Source organism: Aspergillus welwitschiae (assembly GCF_003344945.1).
Source record: "Aspergillus welwitschiae strain CBS 139.54b unplaced genomic scaffold BDQ94scaffold_2, whole genome shotgun sequence".
NCBI lineage: Eukaryota > Fungi > Ascomycota > Eurotiomycetes > Eurotiales > Aspergillaceae > Aspergillus > Aspergillus welwitschiae.
The window spans coordinates 1811587-1826898 of record NW_020798696.1 but is presented as its reverse complement, the minus strand read 5'-3'; the positions used below and the strand labels follow the sequence as shown (position 1 = coordinate 1826898).

General features: G+C 49.5%; 4 protein-coding genes across 4 annotated transcripts; 2 read left to right on the top strand and 2 right to left on the bottom strand.

Annotated features, from left to right (window-relative positions):
- Nucleotides 1–1975: 1975 nt before the first annotated feature.
- On the bottom strand, nucleotides 1976–3324 carry BDQ94DRAFT_179843 (uncharacterized protein; the record flags this gene model as incomplete). Its single annotated transcript, XM_026773484.1, has 3 exons — nucleotides 1976–2562; nucleotides 2622–3210; nucleotides 3304–3324. The coding sequence occupies 3 exons, from the start codon at nucleotides 3322–3324 to the stop codon at nucleotides 1976–1978; spliced, it is 1197 nt and encodes a 398-aa protein (XP_026631969.1).
- A 683-nt stretch (nucleotides 3325–4007) lies between these two features.
- BDQ94DRAFT_166016 (Hsp70 family protein) lies at nucleotides 4008–5816 on the top strand (the record flags this gene model as incomplete). Its single annotated transcript, XM_026770449.1, has 8 exons — nucleotides 4008–4065; nucleotides 4122–4657; nucleotides 4721–4765; nucleotides 4818–4890; nucleotides 4948–5279; nucleotides 5329–5435; nucleotides 5484–5667; nucleotides 5718–5816. The coding sequence occupies 8 exons, from the start codon at nucleotides 4008–4010 to the stop codon at nucleotides 5814–5816; spliced, it is 1434 nt and encodes a 477-aa protein (XP_026631968.1).
- A 3282-nt stretch (nucleotides 5817–9098) lies between these two features.
- On the top strand, nucleotides 9099–11551 carry BDQ94DRAFT_179841 (uncharacterized protein). The gene has a single exon (XM_026773483.1). The coding sequence runs from the start codon at nucleotides 9158–9160 to the stop codon at nucleotides 11282–11284; it is 2127 nt and encodes a 708-aa protein (XP_026631967.1). The 5' UTR covers nucleotides 9099–9157; the 3' UTR covers nucleotides 11285–11551.
- Nucleotides 11552–12114: 563 nt separating this feature from the next.
- Nucleotides 12115–14646, bottom strand: BDQ94DRAFT_134964 (uncharacterized protein). The gene is made up of 2 exons (XM_026764572.1): nucleotides 14055–14646; nucleotides 12115–13969 (listed from the first exon to the last, which is right to left on the bottom strand). Exons 1-2 carry the CDS (start codon nucleotides 14398–14400, stop codon nucleotides 12465–12467), a joined length of 1851 nt encoding a protein of 616 aa, XP_026631966.1. The 5' UTR covers nucleotides 14401–14646; the 3' UTR covers nucleotides 12115–12464.
- Nucleotides 14647–15312: the final 666 nt, after the last annotated feature.

The window sequence follows — 15312 nt, the reverse complement described above, 5'->3', positions numbered from 1 at the left end:
CTCTCTCTCTCTCTCTCTCTCTCTCTCTCTCTCTCTCTCTCTCTTTCTCTCTCTCTCTTTCTCTCTTTCTCTCTTTCTCTCTTTCTCTCTTTCTCTCTTTTATCTCTAATATAGGGATGGTGAGACTGCTTTTGGAGGATATTTCTTTCTTTGAGTGATAATCAGATCATTCAGGACCCAATATGGAGTAAACCAATTTGTTGTCTGAGTCCTGAAATCAACATACTTTACTTTAAGTACCTCCTTCTCTACCAGTAAGCTGATACGTAAATAAATGAATTCCCTTTTTAACAGAGTCTGTTTCCAAGAGCTGAAGGAACAGATAGTAAACATCCACATCAGCATCGAAGGGGGGAGGTATGATGCTTAAAGAGACTTTAGGACAAAGAATGACAAGGACGAGGCCGAATCATCTCAGATAATTTCCACTAAAGCCTACTGTTATGCGAACGATATGGCATTCTTCTGCAGAAACGGCGACTTCTAGTCTCTATAGATTTCTTCTCGGTGTGCGTTCCCGTTGTCTCGCAGCTAATTCTTATCTTCGAGGATTATTCAATAATTGCCATGTAAAACACCTATCAAAAGAAGTAACGAGTATAATAAACAGGGAGCTCCATCATTGGGCTTATGGGGTGGCCACAAGACCAAGTCCAAGACTACATTTGTAGTCAGTACTAGTGCTATCAGCTTCTGACCGGACATCTTTGACAGAGTGAAAGAAAATTGAGGAGAGACAAACCCGTCCATGTTGGGCTTCATCCTATATTCATCATAATGAGCGTTAGTAGTGACTTCTAATATGAGAGAAGAGAGAGATAGAGAGAGAGAGAAAGAGGAATGTATATGTACAACAAATGGCAAACCCACTTACCACTTCCCACACCAGAATTCTCCCATACGAATGACCCCCCTCCTTCTCCCACCCTATCAGCTTGAGCATACCACAAAAGATCCCAAACCCTTATTTCATTGCCCCGTGAGAACGGACTATTCGGAGAACTGCCACTCCGATCATTAACTCCAGCATTGAACCACCAATCCAATCTCTCCAGCGCCATCTCCCTGCCCGAATATACAGGATGAGGTACCAACACTGCTTTGAACCCTATGGAGTAAGGCCATCAGGGCAGGAAATAACTCCGGACCCATGTACCTCATTCCGCATGTCTCAGTTAGTACCCACGGGGTGGAGGGTCGGAAGGAAGGAAACTAGGCCAGTGTCTTCCTCGATACCCCATTCGTAGAGATCTTGGAATGGTGGGGGAATGGGGGTGGGGATGGGCCAAGTGCGTGGAAGGGGCTCTGGGGTTTACTAAGGGAACGCTGGTGCTGGTCCCAGAACTCCTTAGGAGCAATCTCTTGACCGGCAGGTTGGATGCCATGATTGATTGGAAGAGGTCCATTTTTGAAATGAAGAAAAAGAGAAAGGCTTAAATTTATCCTCCTATCTGTTGTGAGAGCTCGGTTATTAGTAGTGATCGAATGACTTGCATATCATTTTCGGTATATTCTTCCCTGTGCATGTGTGCGGATAAGAACGGCAGTGCGTAGTTGCCCTCGGACAGGTCGAAGGCTCTGAGTAGGGCTTCTTGGATCTTGTGAATACCGAGCAGCATAGCGCTTGAGACATTGATCCTGTCAATCTCCCTACTTGACTTCATTCCAGTGTACTACTGTTGTGAACCAGATAGATAATAAATGACTTAATAATTGCTTCTCCAAAAAAAAAAAAAAAAAAAAAAAAAAAAAAAAAAAAAAAAAAAAAAAAAAAAAAAAAAAAAAAAAAAAAAAAAAAAAAAAAAATGAGAAGCAATGTGCCTAACGAGAATATCTTGTAATGAGTGATGAAGCGAGGAACACCAAATAAAGAAGAATCACGGTATAAAACGTTCGACAGTCTGGGGCAATTTTAAACAACGCAACATGTAATGGAAAGATACTACAGACGCAATCCTTGATTCGCCTCCCTTACTTAGTCTTCTTCCTTCTCAACCTCTTCAGCAGGATTTTCAGCAGGCTTTGGTCGATCTCGCACATGATCTTCCTCGGTGTAGTCACCATGTTCCACCAATAGCTCGGCTTTATTCAACACGTTCTCTTGACTCCTCAGAGTTCTTAGCTTCAGTATTACAACCGGCTGGGTTATCCCTAAGATGCGACGGCCAGCCAATCTGGCATCGTCAGCATTTCCGCCGACAGTATAGAGTTCATGGAGTGTCGCTTCATTCGATCTCGGATCGAAGGTGGTTCCCACACTCGCCAGTGTCTTATACAGACAATGCCCCTGATTGGAGCCGAGGGTAATTGCGGTCTCATCAGCAAATTGGCATATACGTATAAGACTGTTCTCTCGCTTCTTCGCTTCCTCGCAATCCACACTTTCTAGTAATCTCTGGAAAAAAGGGTCGGAAAGTAGTGTGGAGGCGAACAAAGCGACAGCCTTTGTGCGATATTCCTTTGTCTGCCGACCAAGCTCGAGATTGGGTGCTTGGGTTAGCATAACCGAATTTGAGAGACGAACAGTTTCCTTTTTCCAGATGGTGGCTCTGACGCCGTTTGCTACAGCTCTGGTCAGCATAAGAAGAGGAGGATAGCAGCATGTGGGAAGAAGCTCTCACTTTCCAAGAATCGTTGGTACAGATGTTGCAGATTCTGTGCACATGAGACAGAGCCCGTCGCCTTATCCTGCTGATTGAATTCTTCTCCCTCGAGGTACCAAAATGGGTTGACAAAGAACTTCTCCACGATGTTCTTTGTCAAGATAGTTTGAGCGAGCACTTCCGACATACACACAGAGAGAGGGTAAGGAAGAGACTTCCTCAGTGTATCCCATTCCACATCTTGAACCCAATAGCCCTCTAGACTACGAATGATGGCTTGCTTTTCCAGGCCAGATACTTCAGCGGTATCGGGCAGACCTTGCCGGACATGCTGTTGGCACCAATGCTTTATGCGATACATAACCTGACGGATCATATTCCCCAACACCTCGAAATCAAAGTCTGACCAGCCCTTGGCCCCGGCCGTAAGCATCTTCATTTGCAATTCGATTTCGAGCGAAGCTTTTCCATGAAGAATCTCCAGTTGGTCCCGGAGAAAGGCAACTTGGGCCTTGAGGTCTTGGACGTTCTCAGTCTGGGGAGAGCTTTCGTCTTCTGAGACATGATCGTCGGAGTTACTGTAGACAACGGTGGGGGAGGATGCCTCCTAAATGAAAGGAGTGTAATTAGCGTGTGTCCCATGTCTTCATTCTAGAATTGACAATACAGTCTGTGAATCTGAGTCCGAAAGGTTTCTTACCTGAACAGAGTTCTTATCCATGTCGGGCGGCTCGGAACTGTGCAGAGAAGCAAAGCCGAGAAAGACAGTCGAATGAGAAGATAAGAGAACGAAAGAAAGGGCAGGAGGTAATGAAGAAGCAATTGATTTGAGAAAGTCGGGGAGACGACGAGAGGGTGTCAATGAAACCAAGGGTTTGAAAAGAGGTCCAGTGGCTTTGTTTCCCGTTCTTCCCGTTGACAACCAACGCGCAAGGCCAAGCATCTAGATTCTTTCGGGTGTAACTCACTTCTCTCCTATTCTCTCCTATTCTCTCTATTCTCTCTATTCTCTCTATTCTCCCTCGCCCTTCTTACTCTCTCTACACTGAGACAGCCGAGTGGGAACAGGCCTATCAAGTATGGGGGGCCTCCAGACTAGTGATCAGCCAGCCTCGTATCTTTCGGGACGGTCAGTATTTACTCCGAGACACTCTCCTGCCCTCTTCGGTGGCAGATGGTTTGCATGTTGGGCAGCATTGGATACATGGAAGATGGCATATCTCTGCTTTCTCCTCATTTGCCCCTCTTGCATGCCTTTGGAGCGTCTGCGATACCTCAACTTCCACATCTCAACCCCAGCTCCCAATTCAAACTTAACATTTTCAAGACTTTTTGTCATATGGTATTCAGTAAATTTTACACACTAAGGTCTACTAGCGAGCTCTGGGTTATACCAGTAGCGATATGCAACAGACCAGGTCAAGATTAGTCTGCGCTATCGACTACGGTACGACGGGTACTGGTGAGTAGACGGTTCCCAACTTTCATACATCATGCACGAGGCTAATCGTACCTCAGCCGCTGCTTGGGGTCATGATAATGACGGGCAAGGCATAGATTCGCCCATCTATCAAGTGGAAGAATGGCCAATCCAATGCCGGGCCAAACTGCCATCGACAATGCAGTACCCAATCGGTCTGCAACCTCAATGGGGACTTGAGGCTACACCCGAGCTTGAAACTTTCCGGTGGACCAAACTCCTTCTAGACCCAGATCTGGAGTCAACAGATTTCCGGGACGAGGAATTAGAGAGAGTATCAGGGCTCCGACTCATGCGACTCCCAACCGGAAAGTCGGCCGTGCGTGTCGTCGCCGACTACCTTAGCGGGATCCGTAACCACCTGGAACAGTCGTCCATTTTTCGCCAACCAAACATCAGAAAGGAATACTGGTTTTCCATTCCGGCGGGCTGGTCCAACGATGCACAAGTGCGGATGAGTGAGGCCATCCACTTGGCCGGGTTTGGCCGTAAACCAAATGAAGAAGTTTGCCTTGTTACCGAGAGCGAGGCATCTGCGATATCCATTCTTGAGGCTTCTGACAAACAAAGAGAGGTTCGTGTGTATGCCTAATCCTCCTCAGGAACATCCCTGGCTAATGAGATTTTATATCAATAGTCCGGAAGCACGTTCTGCGTGTGCGATGTGGGCGGCGGCACGGTTGTGAGTAGAATATGCGCGATTATTCAACGGCTCAATTCTGACAAGAAGCTAGGACATTGCCTGTTATATGATTACCGATGTAACTGCAACATCGTATTCGCTCACGGAACTGAGCAGTGCCATAGGTAAGAATATATACCGCCGGTTTATATACAAACGAAGATCTAATATATCCACCATAGGCCCCAAATCTGGGAGTAGCATCATTGACAGAGAGTTCTTGAAACTCATGAGGGAACGCTTCAACACTTCCTTCACAACGCCGTTCGATGACGATCCGGATCGGAGAGAACGTCTCAAAATATTAAAGGAAGCGTTCATTGGAGACGGAAGTAGCCATCGTCTTATGTTCCGGATGAACTGCTTTACGTCGCAATGGTATGACTCCATGAGGGGTCATATAATCTTGTCCGACAGTGATATCCGAGCATTCTTTGACCGCGTCATCGGCCAAGTCGTCCATTATGTGAACGACCAGGTGGATAAAGCCACCTGCGGGCACTTCAAAATCGACGTCTAGGCCCTGATTGATTCCCCCAGTTCTAAGCTAATTGACTCTGCAGGAACTGTTGATGACTGGGGGGCTGATGCGCTCTGAATTTGCGCGAGATAAGTTCTCGCAGGGGTTTAAGGATGCAGGATTTGTTAGTATCCTGTATTCTCTAGTACCGTAAGTTTCAGAGCTCTTAATGTGCACTACATGCTGATCCAGAGGTAGCGAACTATCTGCATCTCTCGGTGCCGCGCGAAAGGGCCTGAGCGGCATTGTCACCAAGAACCAGACATGTAACAAAAGTTATTTCATTGAGTGCTCAGGGTTACGGGAGGAACCCGGCATATGTCTGCAAGATTTCATTAATGAGCCCGATATGCCCGCTTATCCACATCAGATCTTGGTCAAGGTAATTTATTTTCCTGGGTTATGAGGTGCTCTTCGCTAACTCCTCACCAGGGCCGTGTCTACGAGGAAGGTAGACCCTACAAGGCTGTGTTTCAGCTTTATAGTCGCCCCGGGGAGCCCCTTGTCAAACCGTTTTTTTCTGAAAATTAGCGATGGCCAAAGTAAGTTAGGTCCTGTCATGCTATCAATTACAGGACTGACTCTGGCACTACACAACTGTAGAATCGCGCGTACTGGCCCGGTTGACCTGCAATATGTCCGACATACCCACCAACGAACGTGCCCTACAACCTGCTGCTGGAGGCGGGGTATACTCGCATCAATGCGTCTCTGTCACTGCGACATTCTGTGTGAAGGGGTACCTGGAAATCAAAGTCCATACTAAACTTAAGGTGTTGGCCAGAAAAAGGGTACCTAGAATATGGAGTGAGCGCGCTGGTACTTAAAGAAGGGGGGCAAGGTCTCTCGTGTGTTTGCGGGCTGTATGGGATAAGTGGTAAGCAGGTATGTGTTGAATCATTCTTATGAAAGACCTTTGCTGGAGTTTTCTTGCAGTTCTGCTCTATTTCTTTTATTTACTTTTCAAATCATATCACCTCTTTTATTCCCCCACCCTTAATGTCTAATATTTATACTATCATATTTCGGGTTCAATTGTTACTCTCTCCTAGCATGATTGTACTTCTCAGATTGTCAATATGAATCTTTTTTTTTTTTTTTTTTTTTTTTTTTTTTTTTTTTCTCCGGTGCAAAAGTAATCAATAGTAAGACACGATAAAACTACTGGAAGCATGAGGGAGTCGAACCGGTGATAGTACTATACAGTATGTATGGTGATAATAACTCAAGAAGCATCTGCACTATGATGATGATGGTGATGATGATGATGATATATTTAGTACTGTTCAACTACTCTTATTCACCCGATTTTGCGATGGTAACCAATGTACAATCCCTACCTCTGTGCCCCTTCGCCTTCCATCTTGTCAATTCTGATGAGTAGTACTGAACCAAGTACCATTACTCGCTTGCCCAAACTAGTAGTATCATGATTGATTTACCCCAATAAATTGTGATGGTTTTTCTCATCTCAATCGGGATAAATATCTATCTAGTCCTTAAATGGTTGGTTGGTTAGTTAATTGTTGATGCCAGGGGATTACGTCAGTCCGGGCTTGGTTTGAAGTGCCTGAGGTTCCCCGAAGAATCCACCAATCAGCGATGTGTTGCCTTCTCAGTGGGGCCGATGAAACGGCCACGAGTCAGTGGGAATTTGGGATCATACAAAAGTAACTAGATAGTACTATCTAGTAAGTATCTGGTGGTCCGACCTATAAATAGATGGGACTGATGATGTGTGAGAGAGATGTTCGGCAAGGTATGAAGTGGGAAATTGGCTTTTTGCCACGGGAGTATATCTCCGTCTGCAGTCAATACTTACTGTAGGTAAGTAGTACTGCAGTGGTATTAAGTGTACCTGCGTCCAATGTTGGCGGGTGTGCCTGACTAGTCCCACCAGACCAATAATCGGGCAGTTGATCCCGGTCGGCGCACGAGGGATGATACATCATCAATTATCTCCTCTCCACCATTAAACTAACTATCGTGACCTCCTTGGGAATTCATGGATGGGTTGGGATGGGATTTGGTTCCCTTTTCCTTCGATAGGGATAATGCTGACTTAGGATACTGGATACTCCTCCCCCCATCGGATACTATTTACTATTACCTATCTATTTACCCCAAGGAAGATGACGGGGGTCAGCACCAATAATTATTGTGGAGACTTGCCGTTAATTGCTTTTCTCCTTTCGCACGTTCTGTCGAGTGTCGACATGATCTTTATTACTTCCGAGCAAGGCAGCACCATTTTTTGGCCCGATGCGATTGTGAAGATTCGGGAACTTTTCTTCTTCCTCCCAATTTCATCATTGGGATCAATTACCTTTTCCTTCCCTCCCTCCTCTGATCATCATCGTCTTCAGTCAGCCTTGAGTACCATGGATGCAAGACCCAAGGGTCCAATTCTCGCGACAGGATGACATTGGGGGCCCAAGGAAGGGGTCACTTGCTGCAAACCTGCATGACCTAATTTAGTAACCAGTAAAAAACAAATGGACCAACTACTGGTATAGATTTAGGATGATTGTTGGCACGTCCTGACGCCTGCCTGCAGTGACAAGGGTGGTTGGGGGGGGGGGGGAAGAGAGGGAGGGGGAAGTTTTCTTGACCAGCCTTGCAGCTTCATGCAGGTACATTCCCTCCCCCTCCTCCTCTTCTGTCCCTCCTCGGTCGCGCGACTCATGTCAAACAGATGATTGTTTCGTGTAGCATTTGGGGAGTAAGTGCGCAAGAAGAGTCGTAGCTATTATCGACAATTAGTAACTAGTTTTTGATTAAATGAAAGAAGAATTGAATTACTTTCAATTCAAGTCAATGGCCGTCAGCACAGATGTTTTTTAGATGGTGGACTAACTAACTAACGAAGTGGTGGTCGCTCCTTCCCAATTCTTCCCATCGCCGCCTCCTCCTTTTTCGCTCCTTCCATTCTGATTCTCTCACACTCTCACTTCCCTTCACACTCTCTCCCTTCCTTCTTCTTCCTCCTCCTCCTTCTTTCTTTTCCTTCATCCTCCTAAACGTGCTGTGCACTCGTGTTCTCTCTACTTCCTTCGTTTTACGCTCGTTCTCTGCTTTTTTGTTGTATCCTTCCACCCCCCCCCCCCTGTTCTGCTCGGCTCACTGACTCTCCACCAGCGAAAAGGGTGAGTTTCTCGGCTGCCCTCCCTAGTGCTGGTCTAAGCTGCCCGCCGGCGTTTCACCCTCCACCCTCTCCCACGCCCCCCCATCCAAATCCCTCTCTCGACCTCTCCTGATGCCCTCGTCCCTCTCCTCCCATCCCATCCCCTCCGTTTGCTGGCTTTTCGCTTCCTTCTCTGCCTGACTCGGTCTGGCATTTGGTCTCCTTCCTCGCCGTCTCTTTCCTTTCGTTCTTTTTCCACGTTTGCTGCCGATTTGATATCGCGCACTCCGTCCATCGTTTTCCCTTCGCAAACATACCCCCTAAAACCTAACCTTCCCAATTGACACACTCATTGCCAGGTCGTCGTTCGTTTTTTTCACCACTCCAAGTTTTCCCCATTTTCTCAAGCAGATCGATATTCTGGAATTCCATATCTACCATCGCCCTTCTGTGCTCTACCGGGACAATCCCCTTCAGATATCGCCCTCTCTCGCTCGCTCTCAAATCATACATTGTCCAAATCACGACTCCGACTCGCGATCATCGCCTCCCCCGGTTGCTCTCTGCACCTAAGCACACGATCCTCTACCGTGTCGATCATGCGATAGTGCTCCGGCAGTCATTCTTCATCCCTTCTCCGTCCTAACGCCTACGTGCTGAACCTCGGACGGCTGGTTGTTTCCTGATCGTCTTCGGCTGGTACATTCGAAGAACTTTTCCCTTTTCTCCCTTCCCCGACACATTCGACATGCTTGTTCCGAAACCTCCCGTGGATTTGGAGGGTCACTGCTCTGCTCTATACGACAACGCTCTCTACACCTACTCCGCTAATGGCTTTCTATCGATACCCCTCGAGCGCAATGGAAACTGGACCCAATTGACCATGGGTGAGGCTGTCTCAGACGCAGCGTGTGTAATCGGTGGCACAGACGGCGATGAGACCAAGCAATCCCTCTATGTCATTGGCGGATCCGGCTCGTCGAGTCAACCGGGCTTGCAGCGATACTCGTTTCAAGACAAGACGTGGACCACCATTCAACCCCCGCAATCGGTCATGGGGAACCGTACTCACCACAAGGCCGTCTACCTGTCGAATTCTTCCTCTATTCTGGTCTATGGTGGCCACCAGACCGACGAAACTGTTGCATCTTCCGACACATACGTTCTCAGTACCGTATCGCCTTACTCCATTGCGGCCCACAATGCGACGGAAGCGTCACCGGCCGTCAACCCGGTTCTGTTGCCATGGAATGATCGCGAGGCGGCGTTGGTTGGCGGTACCACAACCCCAAAGAAAGTGCACCTATTCAACCCGACTGCGGGCTGGTATGGATCCAACGTGACACTGTCCCAGTCGCTATCCAGTGGCGTGCAGTGCGCCATTCTTGAAGGATCCGACGGAAGCAAGGTGCTGGAGGAGTTCGACATGGACGTTGCGCCCAACACGGTCTCGAGCGTGGTGTTGGTGAATTCGTCCGGGAAGGAGCAGAACCCTGCTACCGCCATCAGTTCATCCTCGTCACGCAAACGGAAGAGAGAAGTTACCCTCAGCAGTTACCCGACCTACGATAGTAGCCTAGCGCAGTCCACAACACGGCAGAACTACTCCCTAGCTCAGGGGGAGGATGGGTTGGTAGTGATCTCTAGTGGCAGTGGCACGGACTCCTTGGCCATCTTCAACCAAACCGCCAACAGCTGGGTCAACGCTACCAAATTGTTCTACGGTGACGAGAGCCGGCAGCAGATTCTCGGGTCATCCACAACGACGGCATCTACATCCACAGCAACGTCGACCTCCAGCGCATCCTCCAGCGCCGGCGCCGGCGGCTCGTCCAGCAGCGATGTCGGCACCATAGTCGGCGCCACCCTGGGAGCGATCCTGGGTGTCGCCGCTATCCTGGTGATCATTCTCCTGCTTATCAAACGTAAGAAGCAGAATATGAAGAAAGCCCGAGGCGAAAGCGACAAAGATCGGCTCAGTTTCCAGGACCAGGGTGTGGAGCCATTGACCCAGTCAGCGTACCCCATGGCCAAGAGCCCAGTCCCGCTTGCAGCTTCCTCGGTAGACTCGCTTGCAATCTTCTCGGGCAAGGTGGGTGATGAGAAGACCCCGAGGCCGGCTGGTGCCCGTCCTACCTTTGCACAGAACTCGACTCCGCTGAAGTCGAGCCCTCTGACGACCATTCATTCCACCGGAGAAGCCTCGTCACCTAGTGTGTACTCGAGTGCTGCCTTTGATAAAGAGATCGAGGCTCAGAACTCCACCTCCGGGGGTCGCCCAGGGGACCGGAGAACCAACGAAGGGTGGAGTCGCTACTTCCAAGACAACAGTGCAACAAGCTTGGTTGGAATGCAATCCCAAACTCTCCAGCCCCCATCGGGCGCATCGTCTGCCAAGCCGCAGCCGAAAGGCGCCGCATGGCAGATGAAGACTCTCACACCCCTGGATTTTGGCTTCTTGGATGAGCCAAAGCCTCTAGGACAGGTAATAAGCGGTAGCCCCACAACGGAGCATGCCTCGTCTATCATCTCCTCCGAGGGTCGCCCTGTTGCAATCCAAGAGAGTCAGTCAGCTCGCATCTCTAGCGCTTCGTCGATGAGTGCTGAGCTGGAGGGTGACGGGCCCTGGCCACAGCGCAGCTGGGCGGACCGGCCTCCCAGTAGTACCTACAGCAGAAGTTTCTACAACCCCAGCACGCATGTGCCTTCAATAGCAGTGCCATCCGAAAGTGACTACCGAACACTCGACCCGTCTCGCACCAACACACGCGGTTCAAGCGTTCTTATACCCGAAGAAGTGGAACCGATGCCGCCACGCCATCCTACTAATGTCAACTCGGACATGAGTTGGCTGAACTTGAATGCCGATCGATGAGCGCCCCCCTAACGTCTTCTGGACCGACTCACATGACTGCCACTCATCTCCAAACGTCGCCTCTGGACTCTTTCACGCTCATTTACCCTCATTGATCTCTGCGCCATCACCCACCGCTCTGACCTGATTCCTTCATTGCATTAGCCTGGCTCCTCCATGGTACCCCTCAGAAGATGCATTCTGTAAAAGTTTCGTTCCCTCCACCTCGTTGGGATGTACAGCTAGCTGCGCTTGACCGTTTCCTTTCTCCCTTGTTCCCACATGTTCTCTGCCAGGTTTCCTCCTGTCTAATGGGTACCCGCACCCCTGCTTGACCGCTTTGCTTATCAACGTATCTGTTGCATTTGTCTTGCTTCCATCCTGCTGGCAAAAGAATCGAGCGTTCCGTTCTCTCTCTTCCTTGCTGCGCCTGTCCGTCTGTTCCTGTTCGTGCTAGGACACAATTCTTCTCCTTACTCGCCTACCATCGTCATCTTGCATGTAGTAGTACTACTGTCTCGTTTTGGTTCTGCGCTTGCTTGTTTGATTGATTGATCAATGGTCTGATATTCTGGTTGTTCTGTTGACGATTCCTGCCCATCTATTTAGCAGGTGTGTCTGCTTTTTTTGAGATATCATACCCGGTGTTGTGCTGTCTTGACTTATCTCCTTACTCATGTGTGCGTGTGTGTGTGTGTGTGTGTGTGTGTGTATCTTGTAAATATTCTGTCTGTTGCTGCGCAAAGGGGATGGTCTATAGCCTCCCATTGAGAGTTCTATGGGCATGCGTGCATGTCTGCATGCCGTGAATGGATTATGCCGTTCATTTTACTGTTCACTTTCTAAGTAATCACTGTATTGCATGTCTTGGAAGCCATGAAATCGAAACAGTGCTGTAATACTATCTGTAAGCTACAGTAAATCATTGGAAAAATCAGCTATACCGAAAGAGAAATAGGTGGATAATCGACAAAGTAATCGACAAAGTAACAAGCATGTGAAGACAAGCAGACCGTGTACGTATACAACATCAGTAGTTAACTGGCGAACGTCAAGAACATTCAAAAGACAAGAATATTATCAATTTGCATAGGAATAACAAAACAAACTTTGCATAAAAAGGAAAGGTTCATCAAACATCAATCGTTATCATAGCACATGTCTGCAATTCAATATCGCTCATTTTTACATTTCTTTCATTTTAAGCATATGGTGTGACAGGCGTTCTGGACGATCGTCCCACAGACCGGGATCGAAGATCTGATGTTGATCCATACTCCGATGGATGATGCTCCTCAATCTCGTCAGGGTATATGGTCCGCGGCGGTCGAGCCGTCGGTCCTTGGCTCTGTACACGGCGGTGTCGGCGCTCTCGTCGTTCGTCGCAGCTTTTCGCAAATTCATGTCGCTCGCGGCGGGCTTCTTCCACATGCTTCCATTCTCCGATTGCACCTTTGATCCCCAGGGCGGCCAGACCGACGCTGGCTACATCGCCTACCTGACCCTTGATCCGAAGACGACGGGCTTCTTCCGGTGAAAGCTCACCCTCGCGAACCATCTCCGCTCGTTTTTTGTGTTTTTCCATACTTTCGTGCAGACTATGTGCGGCGTGGATGGTGGCCACCGCGGCCAGGCCGGATTTCACTAGGGTTTTCCGGGTAAGTTTTTTGCGTTGGTGTTCTTCATCGGTACTGCTTCCCAGGTCAGAATCAGAATCCTCGGATTGACCACCTCCATGAGGGCTGTTGACACGACCATGACCAGCTTCGCCGATTCCTTTATGTGTGGTGCGTGTGGAAGGTCGTGTCGAGGTGGTGACGGTAGATAAAGGTCGACTCACATCTCTAGAGTGTCTGGAGCGCCGTGGGCTGTGATGCTGTCGGGGCTCGTCCTCACTCGAGAGCTCGTCGTCCGAATAGACGTCGCGACGAGACGAGCGGCCGCCATGAGCTCTCCTGTCACGGCTGTCCTTTTGTCCTAGGCCTAGTGCTTCCATTCCTTGGTTGATGTAGTCGGTCACACTCTTGCTCCGTTTGCGGGGGCGACGGTCGTCGTAGCTATCCCGAGAGCTGGACCGGCCCCGGCCTCGGCTCCGACTCCGAGGGCGAGACTTGGATCGGAAACGATCATAGGCCTCCTTCCCAGCCGCGGCCAGGGCCCCTGTGGCAACCAGATTCTTCAGTCCACCCTGGCTTTGCGAGCGACCCCGGCCACGAGACCTCGACCGGGATCTTGATCCGTTGATGAAATGGTTGGCAGCCAGACCCGCCAGGGTGGATTCGACGACATGGCGCTTGGAATGTTTCTTCGGGTCTCGGTCCACAAGTCCATCGGTACCGCCGGCCGTGATCGCAGCTGTAAGGATGCGCTTGCCCTTTTCACCGGTCCACTCGCCAGGGTCCTTGCGAACACGGAAGGCCTCTATGGCCCCCGCAGCCAGAGCCGCTCGAACAGCCTGGGCGATGCGCTGCTCACTCTTCTCCCGTCGGTGGCGGCTTCTGTCCCGGGTGGGCGAGGGCGAGTAGGAGTAAGACCTACGATCCCGGGTATGTGAGCGACCACGATCATGTTCGCGATGATGGGATCCAGATGAGGCGAGTGACCCCAGACCTAGAGCACCCAAGGCCTGCTCGGAGATGGACTTGCGACGTCGTCTTGGGGGAGAGCGGCTATCCGATGGAGAACGGGAGTATCTGGGGCGATCACCTACGAATGTATGTCAGCAGGCGACTTACTTTCAGTAGCTTTGTATTCTTTGGCGAGTTATCTGTCCGAGACATGAGATACATACGTCGGTCATCATGTCGCCTCGAACGGCGGTGGGATCGACGGTAGTAGTCCGAGTCATCGTAATAGGGATCACGATGGCCCATAGAGTGGGATCTGCGCACCCCCTCCGAGAGGGTGGAGACACGGGACGGTCTGGCCTGAGGGGGGATGCCGTAGCCGTATTCGTAGCCATAATCGCCAGGCGGGTAGTCGCGCGGAGGGGCATCGTAGGAATCAACGCTGCCATCGCGACGACGGACGACATCTGTTGGGTGACGAGCGGTGCCATGAGGAGGGGCACCATAGTAGTAGTCAGGATTGTAGCCGCCGGGAGGCCGGGCGTACTGACGGCTTTCGTAGTGGGTCATTGTCCGGGTTAAAGGGACTGTTGAGAAGCGAAGATCTAGATGGGGGTGATCATTAGATGGATGAAGGGAGTGGTGTTATGAAAAGGAATTGATGAAAGCTGAATGGGATAGTGGAGGATAGTAGTAGAAGAAGAAGAAGAAGAAGAGTGGAGGTGATGTTGAGGTGGAAAGGGAAGAAGAAAGAAGAAGAAGACGACGAGAAGAAGTAAAAATGGCAGTGGCGACTGGGGAGAGAAAGAGCGAGACAGCGGGGCAAGCGCCCGTGACGTAGGGGCAGATGCACCCATTTAAGGCAGGTACGATTTGGTAGTGCAGTATAGGCTTTCACTGCTTGTGCAGCCTCACCTTCAATTCATTGGTGACAGGAGAGTCCCGCCGGTGTTTCGGGGCACCCGCACACTGAAACCCGTTTTGTCGGATGATGACATCTGTGCAAAGTGGAGACTCACCTTACTATCTGTTAAGCCGATGAATGGGGGATGGCTAATGTACCTCGCACAATCCTGTCATAACATCAACATCAGCATTCAAAATTCAAGGGTCCAAACCAAACCACCACCGCATCGTCGACTGACATCATCCCCCACCCGCGCTGACTCAGCTTCTCGTTCCTCAAGGGCCTCTGCACATACTCATACTTGTAACAAGAGTCACCAGTATACTGATCGATAAAAAAATAATTATGTGTTAATCTTTGTTGCCATTGTCAACTGCAGTTGCTGTGACCTTCAGGTACATGCCTATACTCCACATATCTATATGGCTAGTTACTACCTAAACCATGGAAATCGAACCCGTGGAAATCAAAATAAGGTTTAGTCATCCCAGACCCTCTTTCAGAAAACTGAGTAACCAAAAAGAGATACCCATAACTTCATCATTTACGCCTTGACTCTCTACGTTTTATTATTT

Excerpts from the sequence above, each read along its gene's own strand:
- BDQ94DRAFT_134964 (XM_026764572.1), bottom strand. The coding sequence starts at position 14,400 with ATGACCCACTACGAAAGCCGTCAGTACGCCCGGCCTCCCGGCGGCTAC. Across the intron at positions 13,970-14,054 it reads GAGGCGACATGATGACCGAC|GTGATCGCCCCAGATACTCC; the intron begins GTATGTATCTCA and ends ATACATTCGTAG.
- BDQ94DRAFT_179841 (XM_026773483.1), top strand. The coding sequence starts at position 9,158 with ATGCTTGTTCCGAAACCTCCCGTGGATTTGGAGGGTCACTGCTCTGCT.